Source organism: Rhinolophus sinicus, chromosome 6 (genome assembly GCF_057876585.1).
Source record: "Rhinolophus sinicus isolate RSI-liver-muscle chromosome 6, RSI-T2T, whole genome shotgun sequence".
Classification (NCBI taxonomy): domain Eukaryota; kingdom Metazoa; phylum Chordata; class Mammalia; order Chiroptera; family Rhinolophidae; genus Rhinolophus; species Rhinolophus sinicus.
Genome location: NC_142506.1, coordinates 44,021,335 through 44,043,070, shown reverse-complemented (window position 1 = coordinate 44,043,070; position 21,736 = coordinate 44,021,335). Strand labels below are relative to the sequence as shown.

At 45.9% G+C, this 21,736-nt stretch overlaps 1 protein-coding gene and 1 long non-coding RNA gene across 13 annotated transcripts in view; one reads left to right on the top strand and one right to left on the bottom strand.

The window, feature by feature from the left end:
• TRIM67 (tripartite motif containing 67) overlaps positions 1 to 8,480 on the bottom strand; it is a 48,841-nt gene extending 40,361 nt beyond the window's left edge. For both annotated transcript variants that reach the window (XM_019757376.3, XM_019757377.3), the window contains exon 1: positions 7,449 to 8,480. In XM_019757376.3, coding sequence (XP_019612935.3) covers positions 7,449 to 8,471 — 1,023 coding nt within the window. In that variant the 5' untranslated portion in view covers positions 8,472 to 8,480. The remainder of the gene's footprint in view (positions 1 to 7,448) is intronic.
• LOC109461272 (uncharacterized) lies at positions 6,811 to 17,175 on the top strand. 11 transcript variants are annotated; one of them, XR_016021538.1, is made up of 4 exons: positions 8,823 to 8,962; positions 9,794 to 9,971; positions 10,877 to 10,981; positions 11,067 to 17,175. It is a non-coding gene; the product is annotated as an uncharacterized LOC109461272 (long non-coding RNA). The 11 variants fall into 11 exon arrangements; XR_016021533.1 differs by having other exon boundaries at positions 9,794 to 10,215; XR_016021530.1 differs by lacking the exon at positions 10,877 to 10,981 and having other exon boundaries at positions 9,794 to 10,453; positions 11,044 to 11,573; positions 17,093 to 17,175.
• Positions 17,176 to 21,736: the final 4,561 nt, after the last annotated feature.

Here is a 21,736-nt window from a genome sequence, read left to right as displayed (position 1 = left end):
CAATCATCAGTGAGAAGCTGCAAATACTTGTAAAGGAAACCACTTTGGAAGGCAATAAGCACCCTCCAAAGCTGGTGGTATGTGGTGATGGTTCCATGAAGGATGTGAAACAGGATTAATGATCCAGCTGTCTGGACCAAGCACGGTCATTTTGGAGTCTCTTTATAGTGTGGCATGGAAAGGGAGCAGTCTGTATTCCAGTGATGGGGAAGGTCCTCATTCCTCGATCTGAACATTTTCAAGCCGTCTTCAGTTTTTGTAATAGTGACTGAGCATGCTCAGGAGGAGGAGACTATCTTAATAAGATTTTCCAGAGATTTTTTATTCTTTTCAACTTTATTTAAGTAGGCTACTTGTTTGTTTATTGATTAATCTATTTATTTCAAAACGTATTTAAGGCAGCTTGTAAGGGTCTATAGAATTCAAGAGTGCATAACTTAAAAAGAAAAACAAGAGTGGGGGTCATAAAATGGAGACAGAAATAAGGCTCAAAATCTATAACATAATTACATCTATTATGTTTGCACCAAATATTTGGCTCTAAGCATTTTTGCAGCCAAAGAGAAAAGTAAAACCTGATCAGTTTTTACACAATAATTTAAGGTGTCCATTAGATTAAAAAAGGGAAACATTTGCATCACAGAAGTTGGGGTGAAGGAGGGGAGTGACAGCCACCACAAGAGAGTACAAAGTCCCACCAGGACCCTCCTCCCCTCCAGAACAAAAACCTTAAACCACTGGGGACAAACAGTAAATCCTGTCCCTCCTTATCACCACCCCAAACAAGGTGAAGACTGCCTGTGGCTAGAGGGAGTGAAAAAAAGAAAGATACCCTGTCTTTCTTGGGTTGTTGCAGAAAACAGTCAAGGGCCAGACCATTTGAGGCTTCCTACTTCTGGGGAAGTGGCAGGACAGCTGAGAAGATGCAGCGGAAAGCTGGAGAGGGGCTAATCAGTTGACTTGATGAAACCAAGGAAAGAATCAGTGAACCTGAAGAGGGTCAATAGAAATTATGGAAACTGCAACACACAGAGAAAAAGAAAAAAAGAAAAAAGAACAGAGCATCTAAGAACTAAGGGACAATTTCAAATGTGGACAAAAAAGTGTTCTGTAATAAAACCAACAAATCCAGGGACAGCAAGTAAGCTCACAGGGTGATCTGATCAGAAATTCCTAACCAGGCAGATGATGATAAGTAGTACCCCCCACAGGTAACAGGACTACTGTACATATCGATCAACCAGAGAGCTTGCTAAAACTCAAATCCTGCGTGAACAGGACTGGCAGGTCTCAAGAGTTTGCATTTCCAGCAAGCTCCTGGGTGACACCGCTGTTGCTCAGCAGACCACACGTTGAGTCACAAGGTCCTAGTCTGGAGGTCAGCACATTTCATTTTCTGTAAAGGACCAGATCGTAAAAGTTTTCGGTTTTGCAGGCCACAGATCTCTGTTGCCACTACTCAACTCTTCCAAAAGCAACTGTAGCCACAAGTAGCCATAGGTAACTTGTAAACAGACAAGCATGGCTGTATCCCAGTAAAACTTTATTGACAAAACAGGCGGTGGGCGACAGTTTGTCCATCCTCTCCCTAGTCTGTCTCAGAGACTAAGAGATGGATCCCTGCTGGAACACTCCATGCTGTTGACAGCCACAGGGAAGGTCCCATCACCACGAATGTCTACCTACAAAGGACCGTCCCCTGCAGGCTAATAGCCAAGGAGGGGCCACCACAGTGTATAGTATGAATACGTGGTTGGAAGGAGTGAGTGTCCCTTCACAATTTGTAAAGTCCTGCCCAATTCAAAACCCCAATATCTCTATCAATAGTCTTCAAAAAGAAGATAAAAGCAAAAGGTTGAAAGATTCCACTTTCAAAACTCCAGACTTTCACTAGGGTTGTGCACAGTTCCAGCCACATAGTCTGAGGGCCCTTGGGTTTCCACTCAGTACCATGGGGCTTCGAATCAGCAGCTGGTGTGCAGCAGTCAGTCGGGAGCTGCAGACCTCAGAGCCCTGGGAGATGTGTGCCAAGCCCTTCTTTCTACATAACTCTCTCTTTCCCCACCTCACCCGACCCCAAAGCGCCTTGGGTGGGCCCTGAAGGCTCAGTCTCCTCATTGGCTTTAAAATATAGAGGGGCTACTTGGTCAAGAGCTGTGCACATCAAACCAAGTTTTGAGGGAAGGCAGATCACTAGTAGTTAAAAATATTAGGTTGGTGCAAAAGTAACTGCGGTTTAAAAGGTTAAAAATAAATGCAAAAACCGCAATTACTTTTGCACCAACATAATATAAACTCTAGATACTTGTGGTCATCCTCTAAAAACTAGTTCTAACAATAATGTAAGGAAAACAGCAAACAACAATTACTAAAAACAGGACAATACACATATTGTTTCCCCCATGGTCCCTGTCTACATGAATTTTTTATTATTTAAATAATTTTGCTGTTGGGAGAAAACATTGGTATAAACGTTATGGAAGGCAATTTGGCAACAGTAATCAAAGGTCTTAAAGCCAGATGTCCTTTGATATAGCAAATCCATATTCAGAAATTTACGGTAAGGAAAGAATTAAGAGTACAGTTTAGATTTAACTAGAAAAAAAATGGTTATAACAGCAAAAGACTGAAAACAACCTAAAGTCCAGCATGAGGGTGTTGATCAAATAAAATAATAAATCCTTATAATGGAATGGCATGCAGCCATCAAAAATGATGTACATTAATTGACAGGAAAGATATATTGTATTATTAAAGCAAAGGGGCGGCCGGTTAGCTCAGTGGGTTAGAGCGCAGTGCTCTTAACAACAAGGTTGCCGGTTCGATCCCCACATGGGCCACTGTGAGCTGCACCCTCCATAACTAGACTGAAACAACTACTTGACTTGGAGCTGCTGGGTCCTGGGAAAACACACTTAAAATAAGTAAAAGTTAAAAATAAAAAAAAGCAAAAAAGACAGTTACAAATAAATATACAATAGAATTCTAGAGGAAAAAAACTCTAAAATGTTAGAAATGTGTTTCTCTGCAAATTGGAATTTGGGGATGATATTTCTTTTCTACATTCCTACACATATAAATCTGATTCTTAACAATGAGCACCTGTTAATTGTGTTGTAAAGTAGTATAAATATTCAAATAAGTATACTTATGACATGGCTCAGCTATGATTACATGTTTAATCTTTGTCATTTATGTGTCATCTCTCTTAATGGAGGAAGTCTTTCTTCAGAGGCTTTACAGGCTAAAAACCTTTCCTTATCTCTGTTATGAAATAAGGTAGGACCAGGGGCCCCTGGCAGTGGCTCACCACATGGGAGTAACCTGCAGTCCTGGTGACCCCAGATCTCTAGGCCCGGCCATCTCCTTTGCTCTGTGACATGCTGACTCATTGGGAAAGGTAATTCTGGTGTATCAGTGAGGTTTGGTGTTAATACTCATCTACGCTTTAAGGTGCTCAAAGACTTCTGAAGAAGCACACCACACCTCAGTGCTGGAATCAACTTCTGTCCATTTTAATTCAGGGTCAGCTTTCTGCACCCAGCAGGAGTCACGGACTTTGTTGACATTCTGTGACATGTCACACTAGGGAAGAGATATGGCCCACAGTGACCCTTTCCCTCTGGTTTCAGGAAAATTAGAATTCCATAATCAATAGGCAACAAGAGAAAGGCTCTCACAGAAAGCGTCCCTTCCCTGTCCTACCCTTCCACAGCGTAGTTTCTTCACATCAGCTCTGTGAAACAATCAGTCCTCTCCCAGGAGAATCACCTAAAAATGTGTTTAGCCAAGACCTAAAGTTTTTATGCTCTTTTAAATAGGTGGTAATCAATCTTGTTTTAAAATAGATCTCAGTGTGACTTGTATGTCTCTTTACCTAAGAATCACTAATTAGATGGCAAGGTCCAGTCAGGCTAGAAACGAAGTAAAGCGGGGCTGTGATAAAGATTTCTGGGGGAAGGGATGCTGGGGAATGTTCTAGTTCTGGTCGTGTGACATGCTTTGCCATGGCTCCTAGGATGTTTAGGCGACAACAACAATCCAGAGACTTTAAGTTTTACTAAACGGATGCTGCCACGGTGGGAGGAGAGTGCGTAATTGAGTATTGTAGCTCATCTGTGAAAAGTAGCCCCTCCCAGCTCACAGTGCCGGCCTACAGGCCTGCCCACCAAGCAACACCAAACACCCACCAGGGAGGGCTCCCTCCTTTAGCTCCTTTGATCGCTAGCCTCAGAACAAGCACTCAATAATTTCCCTTTCTGTAGAAAAACAGCACCTGCTGAAAGAGAACAGCAGAACTTCTATTCATTCTTGAAAACAGATTTTCAAAAACTATCTCAAAGCATTCCTTCTGGATTTAGGAAGATGTCTTAGTTTTCTGAAGCAATGGCACAAAATATAAAATTAAGACACTAGACTCTGCATGCAGTTGCCCCCCGTGGACACGTTCCAAGACCCCCAGTGGATGCCTGAAACCGCAGACATTACTGAACCCTGTATAGATTGTTTTCCCCTTTACGTACACACCTATAGTAAAGTTTGATTTATAAATTAAGCACAGCAAGAGGTTAAGACAATAACTAACAGTAAAATAGCACAATTATAACAATGTACTGTAATAAAAGTTATGTGAATGTGGCATTAGTAAGAAAATTCAGAGTGACTGGAACACAAGCACTGTGACACCCCTCAGTGGATCTGATCACCGAGACGGCTACTAAGTGACTAATGGCTGGGCAGCACGTACAGTGTGGAGATGCTGGACGAAGGTGTGACCCACCCCCTGGGTAGGACACTACTCAAAATGGCGAGAAATGCCAAACTTATGAATTGTTTATTTCTGGAATTTTCCATTTAACATTTTCAGACTGCAGTTGACTGTGGATCACTGAAACTGTGGAAAGTGAAACCACGGATAAGGGGGACTTCTGTGGTCATGTTTCCCAGATTATTGTCCCATTCTATTGAGCAAATATCACATGTGCTTTTCATATTTCCTCATAACGTTACATTGTTGGTTGAGGATAGATATTTTATAAAACAGCTGTTAACACCAAGTCACGGATGATCAATGATTTTCCCTGTGTGATAACTCATTATCCAACTCACTTTTCCTTGGAAGGGGCTTGATCTCTTTGGAGATTGCAAACTCAACTCATTTTGGTTTGCACTCTTCACTAAGTCTCAAGATTTAGGTGACAACATCCAGAATTAGTTCTAGCCTCCTAGGCTGTGCAAATTTAGCAGCCGATGAAATCTGAATGTGAACCTACACTTCTTGTTTTGCTAATTGATCACAGCCTCTTTGCAAAAGATGTCTTTATTTGTAAAATGATGTCTTTTCACTTGAAAGATGAAATAAGCAAGGCAACTACAATTACTGTGAAGCAATATGCAGCAAAACATCATATGAATGACAACTAACTCACGGCAGGCTTTCCTATCTGTTCAAAGCTATATTAGGACTCAATATAAGCAATACCAGAAGTTACCAGCTCATGTTTTCTCCAGGGAACCAAGTCACTGAGGTCAAATAAGCACTTTGCCCTGTAGCTTTCTTCAGGTCTAGTGGTTTTAAGAACTCTAAAAATAATAATAATAACATCTATTGGTTGCTGTGCTGGAGGAGAAACATATAGTATTATATTCACTCCTTACAACAGTTATCTGAGTTAGATATTATTATTCAGAGGGTTTCAAATTGTGCCTAAGGCTTACAGCGCGTGATTGACAAGTGCTGAGATTCGGGTCCAGGTCTGGTGACTGCACAGCAGCGTTCCTCAGCAGAAGATAATTATTTTGGGGGAGGTTTCCTGTGTACTGTAGGATGTTTAGCAGTGTCTTGGGCCTCTACCCACTAAATACTAGTAATACCCCCTAGGTATGACAACCCAAAATGTCTCCAGACATTGCCATATGTCCTGGAAGGGTAGTGAAATTGTCCCCAAATGAGAACCACTGCTCAAAAATTAGAGATTTAACTCCAGATTGCCCTTCTTCTGACCTACTATGCACATTTCCCTCTCCAAGGGGGATTACTAAAGTGTTCCCCTTCTGTTTTCTGATTTTTTATTTGAAAAATGTTAAATTATAATAATAATGTGCGCATTGTACCAGATGAAATTATATAGTAACAGTATATAATAAATCTACAATAGGAATAGTTAGTCCCTTCTCCTCTCATCTATGCCCCCCCTCCTTGTCTATTTCCAATTGGATAATATGACACAGCCAGGGCAAATCGCTTTAATTTCCTGTGTTTTCCCTCCTCAACTAGAATACATATTTCCTGTTGGGTGATTTGGAGACTTCCTACTTCTTAGAGGTGTGAAGTTTACTGGAAAGAGGACACTGAAAGATAAATGTCCAAATTTGCAGATGCTAACTGGGGAACTAGGAAAAGGGACTCTAACTCTGTCAGGCCTGACCGACTGACCTCAGGCGCCATGAGTCCAGATGCTCAGCTTAGCCTTTGGATGGGCAATTAAGGTGAATATTCGTTAGAACTGACCCCACTCTTGCTTTGGGGCCATATCAAGGGCCTGACTTGATTGGCAGCCAGAGTTATAGCGAGTTGCCTTTAGAAGCTGTTCCATTCCCACTTGGGAGGTGGCACCCCAGGCAAGTCTGTGGCAGCCTGCAGATGAAAGTGTGCGTGTCTGGCTCACTAAGAGCTAACTCTGCGACTCCACCACACTCCTGCAGCTACTGTGGCAGAGTCCCAGTGAGAAGGTCTCTGGGGAAAATGATGCTCCCGTTTTCAAAGGGCACACATCCAAATTCTCAAACAGGGTGCATGAGGAATTGTATCTTCCCTTAGACTAGGAGGCATTCTGGGGGTAGAACGTGCGGGAGACTAGTTGAAAGAGTAGGAAAATGTCTGCTGTGGAAGCTGCTAGGAGTTCTGCTCTGGAGACAATAGTACATCCCTTCACTGAGGGCTGGGATCCAATCCTTTCTGCAGTCAGAGAAGACTAACCAAAGGCCAAAGGCATCAGACACTTCCCGGCAGGCAGACGGTAACACTTGAACTTAAAAAAATCTTTTTAGAGGGAAAAAGGGGCCCTGAATGCCATAAATCTGGAGGGGGCCATTAAGGTAAGTTAGCCAACTTTAGGAGTGAAAGAGCCCTGCTCCTGCATTCTGGGTGGGGGTTGCACCAGGCGATGGAGTCATAAAAGCTCTGCAGGGAGGGGACCTAGTATGTCGTCTTTCCATGCCCTTCCCAACCCCAATATCCTGTTCAGAGTACCTGGAGTTCATTTCAGTGTTTGTCAAATGACTGATGAGGGAATGAGTGAGTGACTGGGTGAATGAATGAATGAATGAATGAATGAATGAATGAATGAAGTAATTGCTGCTTGACCCTCTGGCCCGCCCTCTGCCAACTCTCCCTAAAGAGACCAAGAACACTTCCCCTCACACCCAAGCTCCCCGCGCGCGCTCACCTTGTGCTGTTTCCACATGGCTCCCAGCGGCTTCACCTCGTGCTTGCCGTGCCGGCCCTCCTCCAGGCACAGGTAGCACACCGGCGTCCGGCAGCTCACGCAGTACATACTGTAGTTCTCCATTTCGTGCTCCGGGCACGTAGGGAACTTGCGGGCTGCGCCGCCCCCTGCCGCTCCGGCTGCGGCGCCCCCAGGACTCTTGCAGCCGCCTCCTCCACTGGGGGCGCCCTGGGCCGCACCTGGGGACGCAGAGGTGGCCTCGGCGGGAGCCGGCGGCGGTGGCGGTTGCACCAGGCGATGCTTAGCGAAGGGTCCCCGGGATGGATGGCACTTGAGCTGGCAGGCAGTGCAGTAGAGCACATCGCACTGCTCACAGAGCGTGGCGGCCGGCTCCGGCGGGGTGCGGTCGCACAACTGGCAGATGGCCACGGCAGGGGCTGCGGACGCCCCCTGCACGGCTCCGCGGCCGAGCTGGTACCGCTGCACGATGGCCTCCAGCAGCCGGTTGCGCTGGAAGCCGCGCAAGCCGCGGTGGTCAAGGGAGGCGCTGCGGTGGCACTGCGGGCACGTGATGGAGCTGGAAGAAGAGGACAGCGAAGAGCAGGCGGCACCCCGGGCCGCGGCGGCCGAGGAGCCGGGCGGCGCGGGCACCATGGGCAGCACGCGAACCCCGTTGGGGGACTTGAGGCTCGGGGTGTAGGAGCCATAACCGCTGTCTGTCTCACTGTACAAGCTCAGCTTGTCCGCGTGGTCCCCGCCACCGCCCGCACCGCCGCCCAGGCCGCCAGCTGCGCTCCCGCCGCTGCAGGCCGGGCCAGCTGCTGCATCGTGGTCCGGAGGGGGCGCGGCGGCCAGCCCGGAGCCCCGGGGGTGCAGGAGAGGCTGCGGCAGGTGCGGCTCTCCGTCCGGGGTCTGCACTGCGATCGTACGAGCGCAAGGCAGGCAAACGTTGTGAGAACAGGGCAAGATGATGGGCTCCCGAAACATGGAGCCGCACACAGGGCACTTCAGCTCCTCCTCCATCGCTGCGCCGGCAGGGCAAGCTGCTCAGGTCCTGGGGTGGAATGACCCAGGCTCCGGAGACGGGCGGAGGGGAACAAGCGTGGTTAGCACCGGTGAAACTGGAGGCGGGGACAGCACACGGGCATGACTGCTACACAGCCCACGGGCACGCCCCTCTTCTCTGTCCTGGGGCCACCGCCCTAAGACAACTGGGGGCAGGAGAAGGGAGGGGCTCCTCACCTCCTGCCCGCGAGGCTTCTGCACCAGCGGCTTCAACCTGCGGCCAGAGTCCCGAGCCGGTCGGCTGCCCTCGTGGTGGCCTGAGAGGCTCTCTAGGTGATGAATCAGCACTAGCGCCGCCCGCGGCTGCAGCGCGCACGTCCTCTGCACATCAGGACCAGCGGCCAAGCTGCCGTTCGCTGGCTCTCCTGCTTCAACCTCTCGGCTCCAGTGAGCCGTTGCCCAGGAGCCCCCTTTTGCCTCTGCCCCGCCCCAATCGGGGCGATCTGTAGGTGAGAAGGCGGGTGAGCAGGCCGCGTGGCAGTGGGGCTGGGTTCAGCACCAGGAGGCGGCGGACAGCGCCCGGGAGCGGAAGGCGGAGCGCGAGCTCCTGGCCTGCTGACCCAGGGGCGGCCACCTGCCAGGTCGCTGCCCCGTGACTGTCTTGGCGGGGTGCGGCCGGCGGCCGGGAGACCTTCGCTTCCCCGGCGGCTGCTGGTGAGGGGCCGAACGCGCCCTGGGCTTTCTCCGCGCGGCCAGGATTGACCCGCTTCTCTAGTTCGCTGCCGCTGCTCCTGCGGCGCATCTGACCTTGGCCGCGCGACGCTGCAGCCGGCGGGCGGAGGGCGAGCACCGGGCTGGCTCTGGGATCCCCTCCCCGTCTTCCTCCCGCCGCCGCGCGCCGCGGAGTTGTAATTTCCAGAGCAGGAGTGGTGGGAGGGAGCGGCGGGAGGAGGCGTCAGCTCAGCAAATAAGGGCTCGCCTCTTGCTGCTAGGGAAATCAAGGGGCAATTTTAAGGGTTTCGCAGAGAGGATCATTAGTAACAACAATCTATTATTGGGATGGAGTGCATCTTGAAGTAGTACAACGCCCTGCCCCGCCCACCTCTGCCATCACCACCCCTGCCCACTCCCGCGCCCCTACCTACCGCCACGAAGGGGTAAAGACAGGGACTTGAAAAGCCAGCTGTTTACAAATGGGTAGGGAGCATGGTTTGAGAGTCGCTTCCTAAATCTGTGATAGAGCAAAAAACGCAAGTCACAAAATGTCGGACACTCGAAGTCAAAGGGTGAGGTTTTATTACGGATTGAACCACAAGCCATTTTGTCTCTTCGTTTCACAGAAGTGCCCATCCGCGGCCGATGTCAGTCGTCTATACAGACTGAGCGAGGACACCGGATGGGATTTACAAAATGCGACTTCCTGGCGGAACGCGACGACGCGCCACTTTAGGCCCCTTGGTCCTCAGCACCGCGCGCCCGGGACCAGTCCTACCCGCCGCCAACCCGGCGAGCGGAGAGGTTAGTTTTCTGAATGGGGAAAATCTCCACGCTCTGCAACGCCAGCCGGGCGCCGCGGGAACACCCTCCGCCCGCGCGTGGCCCTGGCTGCCTTGTCTGCGCCGCTGTTCTCCCTCCGCCGCCGCGCGAAGGACGGGTGGGCGAGACGAGGGCCTCGCGGGAGAGACAGGCAGAAGGAAGGGCTCGCGGCGCAGCCGGCTCAGCCTACGGAGTATCAGGCTGGCATGAAACAGGCACACATTAGGTAACTATTTGTTTAAAAACGAAATGAATACTGAAGTCACGCCTCCCCCTACCCCACCCGGTTCTCCGGTTCTCCATTACTCCAAACAAAGGCAGGACCCGCACAGCGGAGCACCGCGAGCGCGCTCAGCGTCTGCCAGTTGCGGTGGGAGGGAGCCGCGCCGGCTGATAGGTCACTGCAGGAGAAAGCCGCAGCCCCGGCTACGGGTCGGTGCCCAGGGGACAGGGACCTCCCGCAGGTAGACCACCGGGGGAGGGGCGTGGTGTTGCACTCCAGACTGCAGCCAGTATGGCCCAGAAAGCTGGCAGTCAGGACTCCGGGGTGGGAATCTCGCCCCACCCCAGGAGCTTCCTTAAGCTTTCCTAGTCCCCATCGTGCATCTGTCAAAGGAGTATTATAATACTCAAGTGTGAGAAGTAAATGAAGCAACACAGATTGCATATCAGACTTCCTGCTTTATAATCCTGTCTCTTCAGTGCAGTTTGCCCACTGATGAGCAGTTTGTCTTAAAGTTGAAGAGCAGACCAACCTAGTGCCAGACAGAGCCCCAAGAGTTCAGAGTCCCCTTCAGCTGCAGGGAGCTTACAGCAATACTTCCACCAGGGGTCAATATCTCCAGGTGGGAGATGGTGACAATCTTGTCCTAACTGGCCTTCTATAGATAAAGGCAGGATCAGGAGTGGACCCTGCCTGCAACGCTGTGAGAAGCCTTCAGGAAAGTGGCGGCTGTTTTGCTACCGTGTCCTATCAGAGATGCTGGGCACAGGTAGGTATAGGTAGGTCTATGACTGCATGCACTCAAAGATGAATTTCTTGTGATTCTGACAGTATCATCACCCACCCCAACCCAGCCCAGCCTCCTGGTGACTACAAGGAAGTAACTACCCCTTCCGGTTCTACTGTGAACGACCTGCCCGGACTAGTCACGTGCCTGAGACCCACTCTGCTTTGTCATTTTCAGACCAAGGGAAACTGCTTGGAGGTGGGGGTGGGGAGACCTCCGAGAAAAATAAATCTTTCCCTGTACAGGACGACCTACAATTCCAGCAACTGTGAGGCTCAGGCTGAGCATGACTTTGTTTCCTGTGCGGAGGCAGCACATCTGATACCGCACAGTTCTCCACCTTTGTAGTTCTCACATGCGCTCCATCCCCACCACCCAATTCCGTTAACAGAATCAACTTAGCCTTGGACTGCGCTGCTGCGAAGATGTCGTTCACTTGGGGGCTTGGCCTCCTACAACTGCTTTGTGTGAGCTGAGGTTTCACAGCCGTTCCAATACTGAGCTGTACATAACCATCAATAACAATTGTCAACATCGTCTAGGAAAAGGCCTCCTCCTGCCCCAACTGTGAACTGTATGTATACAGAAAAGTCATTTTATTTCTCTGATCCTTGGTTTTTTTCTATCACAAAATTTAAGGATAGAATTCACTGAACTTTAAATTTCGTTTTCATTCTAAAAGTCTCTGTATGTTATAATAGTTTTTAAGAATGATCTGAGAATATCCCACTTAATCAAAAAATTTGATATCAAGATTGAATGACATCCATTTGTTTCAAGTCCCTAGTATATTGTTAAAAGCTGGGCGGTGCGCAGAGAGCGAGGCAAGTAATAATATTTGCATTGCAGCACTTGAAAGTGTGTCCTGGTCTGTTCAGGCTGCTGTAACAAACATATAATAGACTGGGTGGCTTAACAATAGAACTTGCTTGTCACAGTCCTAGAGGCTGGGAAACGTGATGTCAAGGCACGTGATGTCTCCTGTGGTTGGTGAGAATGTCCTCCGTTTGTGGTTAGCCGCCTCTCACGCCTTCTCACTGAATCCTTAGGGGGTCAGGAAAAGGGGAGAGCAGGCTTTCATGTCGCTGCTTGTAAGGGCACTGATTCCACTCAGGAGGGCTCCATCCTCATGACCTAAATATGTCCCAAAGGCCCCCTCCTAATACTGCCACATTGGGAGTTAGAGTTTTAATATATGAGTTTTGGGGGACACAACATTCAGTCCACAGCACACTGTAAAATTACATTTTCATATGTCACCTCATTTAATCCTAACTACACTTAACCCTGGAAAATGCACATCACCACATTTCCTCAGCTTTATAAATGTACATGTTTTCACTTTTTAATGTCACTGAAGTCAGGAACTAACATTAAAAAGTGAAAGTATGTACATAATACATACGATGATTGACACATACTTCTCCTCCCCCCACCCCTACCTTGAAAATTTCTTATTAAATAGATGGTGCATCTTACAATCACTGAAAATCATGGAAATATTTTATTATTTCCATCTTACAGAAAAGGAAACTGAGATGAGGAAACTCCACTTGCAATGGTGGACCTAGAACTGGTCTGAATTTAAGTTTAAAGCATTTTTCTTTAAGTTGCAGTTGCCACTGGGGACTTCCATCTCAGCTCTGAGTGGACAGCAGGGGAGCTCAGGAACGTAGATGTGCCATGCTCTCTGTCCTCACCCCGGGCTGTTGGACGTGCAATTCTCTCTGCCTTCCCAGGCTTCCCTCACCCTGCAGGCTAGGAGCATTTCTAGAATGTTCCTGGAAGCTTCCTGGATTAGCCGTCTGTAGCCCGACTGGCACCCGGAATTTTTATTTATGTGTCTCTCCCCTCCAGACAGGAAGCCCCTCAAGGATTGGGATCGTGTTGTTTTGTTCCCCATGTTGTGTTTTCTCTGTCACTGCCTGCCTCCTACTCAGTTATCCATGTTTGTGGACCAACTGACCTCAGACTGTAAGCTCAAGAATACCCACTCCCATAACCTTCCCTGAAAAGCACAGCTCTGGTGGAAAGAATTTTTTTCTTTTCTGTAGAAAGTATCAATAGGTCCACATGGAAATCTCCTTTTAATTCTTAGGTTCAAATAGGTTATTTTGTTTTTGTTCTTTGGTGTGTGTGTGTGTGTGTGTGTGTGTGTGTGTGTGTGTGTGTGTGTTCTCTCAACACACTTTACTTACTCTTGATCTTCTTAGTGTTTAACTTTATTATTTCTACTTGGTTCTCTCTCCCTTAGTCATCACCATCTCTATTCTAAACTACTAATGGATCTCAGTAAGATGACCCAATATTTAATTTAAATTCAATATTAACTTAAATATTTAAATATTTAATTTCTGTCCCTCTAATGTCATCCCAGTTACTCCGTTTTCCATGACCCCTCGTTTAAAAACAAAGACACATTTGGACACATCTGAACAATACACTAATAATTAAAATTCCACAATGCATTCTTATCAAGGCAGAGAAAAACATTCTGCCGTGAGTTCCTTTATGCTCCAGGAGAGTTTTTATGCTTAAGGGTCTCCGAAACACTTAAAAGGCAGAATAATGTTACCTCTCCTCCTCCTCAAAAAAAAAAAAGCACAAATAAGTTGAATTATTTACTCCAACTAACACAGTAAGTTACAAGTAAAACAATCAATCTGCTTTGCCTTTTGAATTTCAAGTGTGAAATAGAATGGCATTTCAGGCTTTATCATCTAAAAATAGATGCTGTAATCTCAAGCATAAGAATCTCTGAAACAAATTTTAAATGAAAGCTTATGATATTTTTCTCTTAAGTTACTTTTGTTTGTTTTTACAGTGGAGAAGGATCCAGTAAATTTAATAAAATGTACAGCACAGGAACCATAGGGTCTGTAGTAGTTCGCATTTTATTAGAAGACAGTGGCCCCATCCACCTCTGTGCAGCACAGCAAGGCTCCTTTGTGGAAAAGTTAATGAGGAACAATTATCACTAGCAACACAAAGCATCCTCTCCAGGGTGTGCAACTGGCTTCTTTTCCAGGAGACATACTCTGTAGAAGGATCTTAAAATCCAGCCACTTTCCCCGTCAGACATCCTTGATTGGCGCTTACCAATTTTCTGTTTTAACTTTTTGAATACCAAATAATGACCTCCCCTTTCTAATTCTGAGACTCTTCTTTACAGACCAGGAGACCTGGTCTTGAAAACCTGCCCTTCCCTCACTGCATCCTTTGGGGGCAAAAGGGTTTAGAATCAAACGTCAAATGAAGCAAATTAATTCCAGTTTACAGGCCTCTTTCTATACCCAGGGTATCTTTGTAATGCATGGCAATTAATATTATTACCACAAAAGCAATTTGGGTTTCAAATACTTCCTCATGCTTACAAATTTCAGCCATGAGAATTGTAATAGTAACTGTAGTTACATGTGGATTTTCAACTGTATGAGAGGTCGGCACTCCTAACCTCCACATTGTTCAAGAGTCAGCTATACTGTATATTGCATGGCACCTTTTCATATATGTCCCCTAATCTGATCCTTCCTGCAACACGGACTGGCCTGGGAGATGGTGAGACTGAAGGATGGGCCTTGACCCCCAAGGCGGGTTCTCACCAGCCATGCTAATACAATTTGGTCCCCAAAGTAGGCACAATTGATTTTTCCAACACTGGGCAACTGACCAGGTTGGGCCAATCAGAATCTTTTCCTCCTGGAATACGGAATTGGAACCCAAAGAAAGAGTCTGGATGGGTCCCTAACCCAGAAGTTAAGAAGCTGTTATAGTCTTAGAAAAAGCAAAAGATGCAGAGTGAAGAATAAGACAGAAGTGCAGACACAGACGGCTCCCGACTGCCTGTGCCTGAGACCCAGTTTCAATCCTGCCCTTGGGTTCCATAAAACACCCCCCTACCCTTATGACATCATGATACCCTGACTTTCAGAAAAGATAGGGGTTCAGAAGGAGTTGAGAAGGTTAAGACTGGGCGGAGCCACCTGCCTGCTGAAATGATTCAGCTCATGCCCTCATGCCGTGTAGTTGGATACTCTCGTCACCTCTGTCTGGATGTTGGCATTTTTCTGCTCTCAGCCTGTTTCTATTGGATTTTGGCCTTGACTCTTCATTGGTTTTGCTCTTTTCATTCTTGAATGCAGTTTTCTTCCCATAGCTTAACCTTTTCAGTCTGTTAAGCTTCACCTCCCTCTTGTTTTCACTCTAACCACCAACTCTGAAGGGCCATTGACTTCCCTTGGTTGGACTCCCTGCTTCCTCTCCTTGACCACAGCAGAAGCCATGGCTCCATGATGTCCTGATTCTCGCCACTCAATACTCTCTTAGACAGAAAATCGATGGGATGTACTTGGATGTATTAGGAAGAAGTGAGAAAATGTAGGAGGAGGAGGAGGGGTGGGAGGGGATCCACAGTGACTACAGAGAAAGTTCATAAATAGCTTTGATTAACTGTCTCCAGCCACATTATCTGTTTTTACAACAGATGAGGAGAGGTAGTCTGGAGCAAGATAAGGATCTGAGTCAACAGAACTCCACCCATCTTAGGAAGTCACGCCCTCCCTTGGAAGAGTATGCACCACTTTTTCCGCCAAATCAACATGTAACTCCCCCACCCCACCCGGCAAACTATAAATCCTCAGGACAAGGGTTCTCTCTCTCTGGCCCTGGGGCTTTCTTGCCCCCTCCCCCCCACCTCAGCTAGGCCCATTCTCTTCCCTGAGAACAACGTATCACTAATACCAGGGATCTAGGTCTTATTCATTCTCTCTCTCTCTCTCTCTCTCTCTCTCTCTCTCTCTCTCTCTCTCTCTCTCCACCTTGGCTAGGCCCATCCTCTTCCCTGAGGATGCATCACTAATAAACCCTGCTTGCATATTACTCAGTTTGCTGACCTTTGATTCTTCACTTCATCAGCAAGAACAAATGTGTCAGCAAGAAGAACTAAGACTCCCATAACAGAAGTCCCTAAAAGTGCAGTAGCTTCCCATATTAAAACAAAGGGAAATCCCTAAGGTTTGTACACTGTAAAGTGCCATACATGGGATAACAAGTTGGTTACTTGGTGGAAATAACAGAGATCAGAGAAAAAGTTGTAGAATATTGTGTAGAAGTACTTTTAAACTCTTATGGCTTTATTCACCCACCTCCCCTGCAAGGTTACCACCAAGGGGAGGGGACACGTCAGCCCCCAGGCAGGGCATCTCTATGGTAAAGTCAAAAGACCACTTAAAACCATGTCACTATCTGATTCACTAGCTCAAAGCATTACTTTATGACAGGGAAGTCACTCACACTTAAGTAGACTATGGTTTCTTAACGTCAATTGTATTTGACCTATTTCTATCTAAGGATCCCTGGGCTTGGGTAGAAATGTGGCAAACTCCTTGGGTTCTGAGACAGGATGGAGGCTAGGAGTGTGCGACTTGGAGCTGAGCTACATGGTGGGCATCGGGCTCTAGCTGGGAAAGCTTTGGAGAGATGCTCAGTCCCCCAGAGACTGGGATTCCTCAGCTGCAAAATGGAGATAATAACAGCATGTACTATGTACCTCAAAGAGCTGGGGCTCCGACAAAACACATACAAAATATTAAGAGAAGTGGGAGGTGTGTAGTACTCAACAAACATTTGGTATTACTACGTATTTTTCTGCCCCTCAGCACATGTTGTATCACTGATTCTCAGTACAGAGTAGGGAATAAGTGAATTGCAAATAGACTATTTTGGCGGGGGTGTCGGACTGTATTTGAGGATAGTGGGGAAAGTGAGCCACATACCTTGCATAAGTGAGAAGAACTATTAGAACTGATCTATCAGGAAGTGGGCACAGCGCTAGGAAGAATACGATCTCTGTTCCAGCGGAGCTTAATATCCGAGACAGACATCACAGTCAAAGCAAAGCAAACATAGAAGCAATAATCTTGCTAAAAATAGAGAACAAGCATTTTTTAAAAACAAGGAAACAAAGAGAGACTTTTAAATATTTATACCACGTGTAGATTAAAGGTTAAGAGCATTGATTTTAAAGCTTTTGGTGAAACAATGCTAAATAAAGAAATTATGACCAACTAATACTTATATATCTTTTATATACAGGTAACTGGATACTATTTTGATATATTAATCAAAATAGTCTCAGTAGGGCTGGCCCGGTGGCTCAGGCGGTTAGAGCTCCATGCTCCTAACTCCGAAGGCTGCCGGTTCGATTCCCACATAGGCCAGTGGGCTCTCAACCACAAGGTTGCCAGTTCAATTCCTCGAGTCCCGCAAGGCATGGTGGGCAGCGCCCTCTGCAACTAAGATTGAACACGGCACCTTGAGCTGAGCTCCCGGATGGCTCAGTTGGTTGGAGCGTGTCCTTGAGAGGTTGCCAGTTCGACTCCCGCAAGGGATGGTGGACTGTGTCCCCTGCAACTAGCAAGGGCAACTAGACCTGGAGCTGAGCTGCGCCCTCCACAACTAAGATTGAAAGGACAACAACTTGACTTGGAAAAAAGGCCTGGAAGTACACACTGGTCCCCAATAAAGTCCTGTTCCCCTTCCCCAATAAAATCTTTAAAAAAAATAGTCTCAGTAATTTTTCAATAGTTTTTATTTTCAATCATTTCTCTTTATCTCAATATCCTCTTACTGAAACTCTATACCCATTGCAAAGGGATGATTGTCATAGCAGAATCAGAGAGAAAGAAGACAGTTAATCTCGGCTTATGATTCCCAAATAAGGTTTTTGAACTCATGGCAAAGACAATATTTTAAGAGAAAAACTTTAATTTTCAAATTTTGAGTATAAAAATTTCTGAGGTCTAAATGACTCAGTTCACATAATTCTTGTCATAAATCAGAGTTTTAGAAGACTGTAAGATCAGTTAGAATCTGTATTTCCTGCCTCAGGAAAAACCCCAAAACCTAACAAACAAAACACTCCACAGGAGAAGACAGAAACAAGCTAAAAGGCAAACTGGAGAGCTGAGCCAACGGTATGTCATTAGGAAGGCATCACAGATCCTTTGCCTCACATTGGCCCTGCTGGAGGGATAAAGGATGATACACTTCATGAGGTCAGGGAACATGAAAGCAGAGGGAACCAAAGCCTTAATTTCTGGGTGTAGAATGAAAGCCACAAGCTTCATGGAGAGCCCCGATGGGTGAAAAGGCAATAGGACTGAAATGCCTACATGTTGTGTCTAGACAGACGTGCCAGCTGGGTATCTACACTTCCCACAAGTGCTCCAAAAGCACCAGCATGGTTGGGTGTGTGTGTGTGTGTGTGTGTGTGTGTGTGGCTTATTGTGACTCAGAATTAGCCAGACAACTAGCAAACCTAGAGTGGCCATTTAGTCAGAATCTACAAGAACCGTATGACCAGAAGGCTGAATGAAAACCAGATGTCTCAACAGATTTCAATGTGTGTGAGGATGACAGCACGTGAGACTTGATGCTTAGTCCCCCTACACAGACACACACTCACGACAAGCTCTCCGGAGCTCACGTTAACCCCAGGGAGTAGATGAGGAAAGGGTGAAGGTGTTTGCCTGGAAATGAGTGAGAGAACATTTAATTGAGATAAAATATCATGTAGCAGAACGCTGGCTGAAATAGAAACTAAATTCACTTACAGAGACAATAAACAAGTTACATTTCTGTTCCCCTAAGTTTTTGGAATGAGATTCATATAGTTCTTAATTTAATCACCATAAGAACCCTGTGAAGTGGAATTATGACCACACCACTTCACAGATGAGAAGGTAAAAGATGGGAAACATTAAGCAACTGCTCAAACAGGCTTGGCCATTCAGCGTTGGGACTGAAAAGTAACCCACATGTTCTGATTTCATATCATCATTTATTTGAAAGTGTTTGCAAACCTGCCATGTGCCAGGCACCCTTAGTGAAGAAGACAGATACAGTGTCTTATCTATAGAATTTTTCAGGCCAAGCAGGGAGACAGAAATGTAAGATGTGTAACAGACATCATCTGAGGGCTTTTTTGCCCCTTGAAATCTAAATATTTTGGTTCAAATAGGTGATTCCACATCTTTTGAAAGCCCAAATTTCTTAATAGAGTTTTTAAGAACTCACAGGGTGCTGGCATTAATATCATTTCTGCCTGTAGCCATCTGCTACCACACAAGTCATTTCTGTTCTTTACTTATGTCAAATTGGACATGACACCCGCTCTTCTTGAGTTTCCTAAATGCCTCCTCTCCCATCTCTCTAGCTCTAAGCTAATAGTTTGACTCAAGACTTGTGTTTTAGGGGCATTTGCTTTGCTGGTCTGGCTGAACTTCTACTCTGAACTTCTGTCCTGCTCAGTTGAATCAAATCCTGGGCTGCCATGCCTTGACCCTGCTCCTCTTATTTCATGTGAACAAGTTGCCCAGCTTACCAAAGTCTTCAAGTGTGTTATATGGTTCTGAAAGCTGTGGGACAAAGTCAAATGATGTAACATACATGTAATTGGAGTTGTAGGAGGAAAAGAGAGAGAGCAGACTGTGATACCTTAAAGGTATGTATTGTAAACCTTAGGGCAATCACTAAACATAAAATACAATGGAATAGCTAAGTCAACAGTGAAGGTAAATGCAATCACTTTTAAAATTCTCAATTCAAAAGAAGACAGTAAAAAAGAAAAAAAGGATCAAAGAGCAGATGGGACAAATAAAAACAAACAGAGCAAGATGGTAGCTTTAACCTCTGTCATATTAACAATTCCATTAAATGTCACTTTGAAAAAGAGTTTGGCAGTTTCTCATAAGTTAAACACAATATATCATACAATCTACACTTAGATATTTACCAAGAGAAATAAAAATATATGTCTACACAAAGACTTTTGTGCAAATGTTTAGAACAGCCTTATCCATCATTGCCAACCACTGAAAACCGTCCAAACATACATCAACAGGTGAACAGATAAGCCACGATACATACATACAATGGAATATTACTCAGCAATAACAATGACTACCGTTACACGCAACAACACAAAATGTCAAAAACATTATGTTAAGTGAAATGAATCAGACACAAAGGCTATCTATTCTAAGTCCCATTTATATGACATTCTAGAAAAGGTAAAAAAATGTTGGGAATAGAAAACAAGTAGTTCAGGGACCTGGGATGGAGAAAGAGCCTTGGACACAGGGGACACAGGGGACTCTGGGAGTAACAGAAATGCTCTCTGTGTTGGTTGTGATGGTGATGGTGTGCATGACTGAATAGATTTATCAAAACTCAATGAGCTGACCACTTAAAAGTGCTGAATTTGTTTTAGGTAAGTTATGCCTGTATTAGTTTTCTACTGCTGTAACACATCTTTAAAGTTTAGCATCTGAAAACACAGTTGAGCTCACAGTTCTGTAAGTCAGAAGTCTGGTGTCCTGGGGTTGAATTCTCAGTGCAGCCAAACTAGCGGGTCAGTCCGGCTGACCTCTTGTCTGGATGTCCTGGAGAAGACTCTGCTTGCAAACTCATTTAGTTCCTTGTGATAGCATTTCCTTGCTGGCTGTCAGCTGCGTCAGCCCTCAGTTCCTAGAGGCCACCTGTATTCCTTTCCACGTGGCTCTCTCCATCTTCAAGCCAGCAAAGGTATGTGGAATGTCTGACTTCCTCCTCTGCGACAAGCCAGAAGATGCTCCCTGCTTTAAAGGGCTCATGTGAAAAGGACGAGCCCACCTGGATGATGTCCTACTTTGTGGACAGCTGTGCTGCCTCACGTAGCCTGAATGCAGCAGTAAGACGCGTTGCATCGCAGTCCTGGGGATTATGTGGGCAAAGGAATTCTGCCTGACACAATGCTTGAATGAATCTTCCTTTAAAAACTAAATTTCATGTAATTATACATTTAAAATGTTGCCTTTTGGAAAGGATAACATTATTTAAATTTGGAACTGTCCCAGAAAATCTGGGATATACTGTTGCCATATGATCTAGTTATTTTCCTGCTACATGTTAGGATATGACAGACAGGGATTAAGCTAACATTTTTTGAATGCCTACCATGTACCAGACACATGCTAGACATTTTGCATAAATAAAGCATCAAAGAGCCTTTGATTCAAAGGAAATGATGGAGAGGGGATGAAGGGAGATGGGAGGCAGACACAATTTCCAATGCACAGAATTGGAAGAATGGAAATGTCAGAATGCAAAGCTGGGTCATTCTGGGATTCTGTTCCCAACAAGGCAGAGAAGAATGGAACCAAAATGGAGGGGTGATAGTGATAAAGCCATAAATAGCCCACACTTATGTGTCTCAAGCAGGGCTTCCCCGTGGGAATGTCTTAAATGGTTTAGAGGTGTCAGGGGCCAGGGACAGCCAGAGCAGCCTCCCCTGTTTATCCTTTTGATCCATACCAATATCATAATTTAAAAAATGTGCTATCAGGTAAAAAAGAAAAGTTTGAGAAACACTGGTCTGGGGTGCAAGACAAAGCTCCTGCAGAAGTGAGAGAGAAAACAAAGGACCCAGCAGAACAGAATCGTGCCCCATAAGGAAGGGTTCTAGGGTGGGGATCTGCCCTTTAATCCCACAGAAGTACTTGGCACATCTGTGTGTGTGTGTGTATCAGATTTTGTTAAATATTTTTTTTTAGTTTTCAATTATAGTTGATATACAATATTATATTAGTTTCAGGTGTACAACATGGTGGTGAGACATTTATATACCTTATGAGGTGATCACCCTGATAAGTCTAGTACCCATCTGACACCATATGTGGTTATTACAGTATTACTGAG